At 40.2% G+C, this 8,129-nt stretch overlaps 1 protein-coding gene across 1 annotated transcript in view; it reads left to right on the forward strand.

Annotated features, from left to right (window-relative positions):
* The window catches only part of Nox3 (NADPH oxidase 3), a 52,453-nt gene extending 45,510 nt beyond the window's left edge, over positions 1-6,943 (forward strand). Inside the window, exon 13 of the mRNA XM_090337745.1 lies at positions 6,501-6,943. Coding sequence (XP_090193871.1) covers positions 6,501-6,627 — 127 coding nt within the window. The 3' untranslated portion in view covers positions 6,628-6,943. The remainder of the gene's footprint in view (positions 1-6,500) is intronic.
* Positions 6,944-8,129: the final 1,186 nt, after the last annotated feature.

Below are 8,129 nucleotides of genomic sequence, written 5' to 3' on the forward strand. Positions count from 1 at the left end.
AAGGGTAAAACTGAGCTCCTATGAGCTCTTCCCAAAAAAACACAATGCACTACAGGGTTGAGAAGGAATCCTGTCCAACATTTTCAAGGAGTGAGAAGTAGGAAGCAGTTTTAAGCTGGAAAAACTGTATCTCTGGCATTCGCCCTGTTGTCTTTGTCAGGAATATGCTGCCTTCTTGCTCCAAAGCCACCATGAGAGCACACAAGTGGCCGATTGAGTTTCTCAGCGCAGTCGCTGAGAATTCTGCCTCATCATCCTCCCCTCCACCCCCCCAAGTGGAAGAGAGTCACTCCCCTCCATGAGGGATAACTTTAGATCCTCCAGGGAGAAGAGAACCATAATGTGTGATATCATAGAAAGAACCAAGGCTTTTAAAGCATCTTCCCTGTTGCAAGCAGAACTCTAGAACCCAGCAACTTATCACAGAGCTGTAAGCATCCATATAATTAATAATGGAGCTTTCCAGGCAAAGTCAGTCATTATTGCCTCCCTGGAAAAAGACACACCACCAGTAAAAAAGCTCAGCCCTCCCCTTCCAAAAGACTTTTAAAATGACCTCCTTCAGATAATTTTTTTTATTTCTGCTACATAAAAGAAGATTTATGTTTAATGAAGCTTTTAATGAAGAAATCTCGGAAAGAGAATGCCAATAAAATCTAATTTTTTTAACTAGAAAATCTAATATTGAAAAGTATTTCAATATCCTGGCCTATGTCCAGATAGAAATGAAACACACAATCCAATTACTGTTCGGTACAAAGGACAAAGGAACATTAATTTTCCTCAAGACAGTTATTAAAGAGATAAACAGTATGTTTTCCCCTTATTATGTCAAGGAGATGTTTGTTTCAAAGCCCACTTGGCTACTCTCACAAGACAGGCTTGTTCTGCCATTAGCTCGTATCTCTTGGCACAGATAGGTCAGGAGAAATGGGTGGATTTGTTCCTGGTCTCAGAGAAGCCTCTTTGTTCTTGAGGGTCTTTGAAGCATTCTCTCAACCATTTCTGCTCCTCAGCAGAAAGCCAAGCATTCTTAGGATTTTTCACTTGTAAAAACATTTACCTGTTTCACTCAAAGCTGGAGTTCACTCTTGTTCTAAAAAGATAGTGTTAAAAGAATAAAGTGAAGAGAGGCAAAACAACATTTTTTATAGGACATGAAAAACAGCACCCAAAATAAAGCTTGAAGGGAAGGAGATCAAAGAGAACCGGGCAAGCTCTAAAGGAACCAGAAAATTGCAAAAATAACAGTACTAGAGAAACACAAATTGATAGCATCAAAATGAATATAAATAAGGGAGGGATGAAATTAAAAATAGATCAAAGACTGGAAGCAGAAAAACAAAAATATTATTCTGTTGTTTTTATTTGTAATTAATTTTGGTAATTATATAAGCTGTATTTTTAAAAAAAAAACACAAATAAGTTTTAAAAGATGACCGACAAATAGCTGATGTCTAAAAAAAACTGGGTATCTTATTGCTGTACAAAAACTCATATGGCATGCAACAATTATTGCATATCTCTTCAGTTGTACAAGCCAGAAAAGTACTTTACACATACCATGAAAGTCATTCTCCCAATTAAAATATAAAAGGCTAATTAAATGTATGCATTTACTCTTGTCTTATTAATGTATTGAAATGTGCCTTGTTCCAAAATGAAAGCTGTATTTCATTTTTTGTAAACATTCTCAATATGCTACTAACCTTTAAACACGTGTTCAGGAATCAGGAAATTGTTTCCAAGAAGGTAGACAGGATGAAAATAAATATAGCTTTGTCACATTCAGCTACTTTTTGACAAACACACATTGCACATACCCTCACCCTTGAGAATTTGTACATCAGCTGCCTCTAACTAATTGACTAACAGGTTTTTCCACAGGGCTTCAGTCTTTGCTCTTTCCTGCAGATAATATTTATAGTTGGCTACTTTTGACTTAATTGCTATTAATTTCACCACACTTCATAGGTGTGAACTTTATGTAATTAATTACCATAGACAACTTTGTCTGAGTTTTCACTTTAATAGAGGAATCTCTTTTATCTTGAAGAAAGTCATTTTTAAAAAATGGGTGAGTACCACCCTTTGTTAGAGCCATGCCACCCAACCCAGAGATAAAGAAGGTATTGACTTACCATGTGACTGGGGCTTCCAGTCCATATTGCATGAATGTATTTTAGACCACCCATTGTTTTCAGAAATGTAAAAATACCTTTCTGCTGAATTGAGTAAATGTGTCCATCTGGAACCACATTTGCTTGTGTGCACACCCTTGAGTTCTCATTTGTACGTGCATCTGTGCAAAATGTTGTTAAATGGATATTTTTAAGAAATTAACATTCTGATTATAGCATTCAGGGTCCTTTATCTAACAGGATATCCTAAGGATTCATTATAGGACTAAAATGTTTCAAACACTTAAAGAAATAGATATAAATGAAAATCTATCCCATGATAAATTATAGCATGATGAGGCAAGTAAAGCCTTCATAACCGATGAGGGGGCTCTTGCTGGCATATGGTAACCCACTATTTAGTTCTAACCAAGTGAAAATTCAATGCAAATTACCAGAATTACTTGATTTGTGGTAGGAGGTACTACAAGTGTAAGTAAACAGAGGGTTGTCGTTGTCATCCTCATAAAATTTCTTTGCAGAGATTATCCATCAAATTATTCCTTGTGCAGAAAACGGAATTAAGTACTTATATATATTACTTATATATTTTATATTATAGTGTTGAGGGTTTAGGACAAGGCTGACAAAACGAAAGAAAAATGCCCCCCCCCCCATTTTCTGGCATCCAACACTACAAGTCAACTGCTTTCCGTTTTCTCCTCTGTGTGACTATAAGCGCTGGAGGGCAGCCGTTTTACCCATGTCTGTCAGAGCCTGGCCCAGGAACATGATGTGTCAGGGGTGGAATCTAGAAACTACACAGCTCTGCCCGTCAAAGAAGATAGGGATGGTGAGAAGAGGCAGAAACGCCACACTATGAGCATGGCATGGAATGTTAATAGCTCCTAATAAAAAGAATAAACACAGAAGAAGAATAAAACAGATGACTATGAAATTGACCAGGAGTTGGTTGAAAAAAAAAAAACAAGAGAAAGCTAACTAGCACAATTATCAATTATCATCTGTGGAAGGAGGAAAGGAAAGAAAAGGAGAGAAGGAGGAGGAAGAAGAGGAGAAGGAGTATTATATAAAAATATAATGCCATGATAAATCATTTGGAGGCATCTCAAATGAAAAACATTCACTAGGAAAGATTAACCAGAAATTGTGTCCACTGTCTGAAACAGCGTTTGTGGCTCTTCGCGACTTCCTCCTAAGCTTCTATAAATCCACAGGAAGCTTCTGGGTATCGATTTTATTTGCAGAATGCACTCAGGGTATAAAGTAATTTGATTTTTTTTAAAATGGGGTTTAGGGTTTGCCCCTACAGGGTTATAACTTACCAGGCATAAAAGCCAACACATAAAAACAAACATACGATTTAAAGAGTCAAGCCCAGGGCAGCAGAGCCTGGGAATCCAGCGAGGTGGTAAGATTACCCCTGGGCACGCCTACACTCCCATAGATCTGCTGGGCTGAAATCTCCTGATGGGTGATATTTTGGATATCCTTCATACCTGGCATCGCGGAATCGTTTTTGAAAAATGCACCAAACCCAAGAGGAAAGCACCCTAGGTATTTAGTAAATAGAGAGAAGGAAGGCGGATTTTCTGTATTGTTTATCAGTGCTAAAAATAATGCTGAGAGCGTTCACCATCTTTGCAACCACATGAAACTCGTTCCTCCCTGGCTGAAGTCGGGAGCCCGGACCGATCAATGCCATGTGCACTGGCCTGGCTATAGCTCCTCGCACGTGCCAGCTCTGCAGCCTGCAGGCCATAAACGGGAGAATAAATAGCACTTCTCATTTTATACTTCTTTTGCTGAGAATCTTTTTTTTTTTTTGCCCCTAATTCTAAGCAATTGTGGGTAATTAAATTTTATAGGAGAATTTTTTTTCTTTACCAACCCCATTAGGATTCTGTTGCAGTTCTAGTTCTCCATTGTATCATAAAAGAATGTTATTTATTTTTTTTATTTTTTTAATCTGGGCCTTAACCCCTTTTTCTTTGGACTCTCAGCTCTGTGGTTCACAGGATGTATTTGCCTTGAGGAATCTCCATGGTAGAAATCACACGTGTCAGGCAGGGTAAGTGTACCACAGTGACGGGCAGAGACCTGTAAGGACTGGTCTTTGGCCACAGCTGGGGATAAACAGTGAAGGGCTTTTGTGTGACATTTTGGTGATTGCACAACCATAGCAGTATGGACCCTGTGCTTGACCATGCTGAGTACTGTCCCAGCTTCAAAGAGACAGGGGAGCTGTGACCAGCTGGAGACACGTGGTAGACCTGGCTGCCAGCAATCCGAGTCCTTTGAAATGGGTCTTAAAGGCAGAGCATCAAAGAGCACTATCAGCTCCCACAAACCGTGACTGCGGCTGCAAAGGAGAAGGCAGTCATTCACCTAATGGGAATGGCCCCGTGGCAATCTCTTTGGTGACATCCACGCTAATGGAAAAATATCGCCTCTACAACTGCATCTTTGAAAATGGATGCAGAGCTACCTTCGGGCACCAGTCACAAAGCAAAGGTGTGATTTTCCTTGCTGGGGAAGGATGTCACCTGACCCAGCTATCACTCAGTATTTCAGTCCAGCCCTCCAGAGACTGCTCATCCCAGGAAGTTGGTGAGGGCCTCGGGGTTAAGGTGGAGCAGACCCAAAGCAGCAGACTTCACGTAGGATAGAGGCCCAAGCCAGGCAGAACCAGCAGCATCTGGTTTCATCTTCACTGAGGCAGTACAAGGTGTTCCCCACTGATGTGTGAGCCAGTGGGGACCTCAAGAAGAGGATGGTGTCCTCCCTCACGCAGCAATCAAGAGCAGAACCAGCAAGACCCTGCACCAGCACCTTGTGCTCCCCTGAACACCTAAACATGGCTTCAAGCCATTTTTCAGGAGGAAATAATTCTGTGAAAAAAAGACCGTCTCCAGCTTAATCATGGGAATATGTCTGAAGGCAGCCACTGCAGTTCTTTAAGAGTGAGTTTGAAAAGCAGTGAAAGCGTCAACTTCTGCTCTGGGTATTAAGATCTTAGAACCCACATTCCAGTATGGCTAGGGACGCCATACTACAATAGAAGCAGAGATGTCGTGGGCTGCACCACGCTTCCCAAGAAAACCCAGGTCTGCAGGGACACCAGCAGTGCAGTGACCGGGCCTGGATAGAAGAATTTCTCAGCGCCCATCTTCCTCAATGCAGGGTTCCCAGGATCAGGGACCCCAGTATCCACAGAACTTCTTGCTAAATATGATTTATGCTAAATATAGATTTGAACCAAAAACATCTACATGGTGACGATTTGCCTAGATGATTTCATGTAGTTGAAGACTTTTGATCTAGGCCACAGAAACTAATTGAGCCTATGCCAGAGACTGGGAAAAGATGCTACAAGGAATAGAAACAGACAAGACACATTGTCCCCCACCTGACAAGGCAGATACATCCCCACTTCAAGGGAAAGCTAAACCCTACACCACTGTGGCATCTGGATCTATTCAGAGTCCAGATAGTCACTGTATGTCAAAATATCTCTCCGAAATTTCATAATTAGGGGTGCCAGTATTTGTGTGATCATATTTTCGGCAATATCATTTTCCTTTTGTCCTAATTCCAACAGGAGAACCAAATCAAATGCTATTCCTTCCTTTCATATAAAATTTGATGATACGTTTTTAAAGGTAAGGTTGAAAAAGATGTCAGTAATAACTCTTTTTTTCCCCCAGTTCTGGTGCTTGAACTCAGGGTCTGAGACTGTCCTTGGGCTTTCTCAAGGCTGGAGCTCTATCACTTGAACCCCAGCACCATTTCCAGCTTTTTCTATGTATAAGGTACCGAGGAATCAAACTGGGGTCTTCGTGCATGCTAGGCAAGCACTCTGCCATTAGGGCAAACTCCGGACCCCAACTCACTGTTTTTTAAATCCTTCTAAATGAATTACCTCATTTTGCTGGGAGTAGAATGTAGTAAGTAATCCTACCTTTTGTTTTATACGTTTGATTGCTAAAACTTGGACCTCGAAGATAACCAGTTGTTCCCTCCTTCAGCCAAGGAATGTGGTCATCGGTTCACAGGAAGGAAGGTACAGTCTAGTCTCTCTAGTCATAGGTCCAAGAAGATACTAACCAAGGTCACATGAGAAAAAAGAAGGCCAGGCTACGCCCTATAATACCAGCCTCTTTCATTTCAGCCTCAAGTCATTTGGCTTGGAGAGAGTATTGTGAAAAAGTAGGAAGAGAGAATCTAAGACTGAAGTGAGTAGATGTGGATATGCGAATGAATCCTTCAACCACAATGGCTTCCTGATCTGACAATTCTCTGTTTAACTCGCTGGCCTCGCCCTGAGTAACCCTCTCTCCTTTTCCTACCCCTTCGCAGCAGTAACATCGGCGTGTTCTTCTGTGGCCCCAAAGCCCTGTCAAAGGTCCTTCAGAAGATGTGCTGTTTATATTCGTCGGCCGACCCCAGGGGTGTTCATTTCCATTACAACAAGGAAAGCTTCTAAACACTGCAGTCCCCTCCATGCACGGTGGAAGTGTCTGCAATCACACAGGTGAGCGGTCAGAAACTTTGACCCTCCAGAGTTAACTGTCATAATCATCTTCAGACCTCCATCTCAACTAACTGGATTTCCCTATGCATACAGCCACGATAGCCACATGCAAGAATATCAACAAATGAGTGTGACTGTGTTCGAACTTCAGTGTCCTAGGATTTGAGTGGGGAGCAAAGATTGCCATAAAACATTTGTCTTAATCCATTTAAAATACAAAATCAGGGTGAGCTCATGAGCCATCCAAACTCAGGAGATAGGGAAGATTTGGTCTATGAATACAGCTTATTCCTCCTCACTCAAGTCCTCTTTTCCAAACTTGTTTTCATACTGAACATTACATGCATATTGCTGCTTGCATTAGAATTCCTTTACAGATATTTCAAAATTACTATTGTGATAAGAAAGGTATCTGCCTTATGTACAAACCTGCTCATGTCTGCTTTAGACTTAAGTCCTGTGTGCTCTTATCATCTTCTGTAAGCCAGACAAGTCACCAACAAGGGTTATCTCTCACATGCGACAAAGCTAACAGAAGCATGACTAGTGTTGGGAAAGACTGACTTCCTCAAATATTGTATGTATGCATAGAAAGTAACCCAAAACTTTTGCCTTCTTTCCTTCCTGTCTTCTTTCCTTCCTCCCTTCCTCCATTGATTCCCTGTCACCCTGTTTTAAAACTACTTTTCATTACTATCACAACCTCAACTTCCTCCTCACAAAGCAAGTAAGATTTTCTTTTTCTACCTGTTGAGTAAATCTTATATACCATGTGGTTGCTTAACCCCACATTGTTACCAAAGTATTCCTCATAATCTGATAGTTTTCACTAGTAGTTTTTATTTTTAACATTTCAGGTTTAACCACACATACCAATAGCAATACATAGGTTAGTTAAGTCTTCAGACTTAATCAAATCTTTTACTTGGGTTTCCAATCAAATTATTGACTTTGAAAAAGTCTTCCAGAAATTTCTGTGACTGCCTGGAAATATCAGTGCCTACCCAAGGATCATTTAATGACAGCCAATCACTGAGCACAGAAATCACATCATACTTCCTTAGTTTTGAAATAACACTCCATATATGATGACAGAGGTATGTCCTGCAATCAAAATAGATTGTGGTTTTCAAATGCTTCCTATCTTTGTGGACTGTCATTCTGTCAGAAGAAAGAATTAAGCTGATCTGACATGATATGCTTTTTATAAATTCAAGCAGCCACTTCTGTTCTTCCAAATATTTCTAAATCATGAATTGATCACTTATTTTACATAGTCATCCAACATTGATATCAATTCTAAAGTGTGATTTAAAATATGCTAAGAGCCAAAATTGGATGCATACAATGATATCTCAAAAATTATTTCTGCTACTTCTTCCCTGGAATTTCTCATTTTCTTTAACTATTATTTGATGCATATTATTTAAACTCTACAAACTTTGGAGTTCTTT

The sequence above is a fragment of the Megascapheus bottae genome, chromosome 8 (assembly GCF_031878675.1).
Source record: "Megascapheus bottae isolate mThoBot1 chromosome 8, mThoBot2.hap1, whole genome shotgun sequence".
NCBI lineage: Eukaryota > Metazoa > Chordata > Mammalia > Rodentia > Geomyidae > Megascapheus > Megascapheus bottae.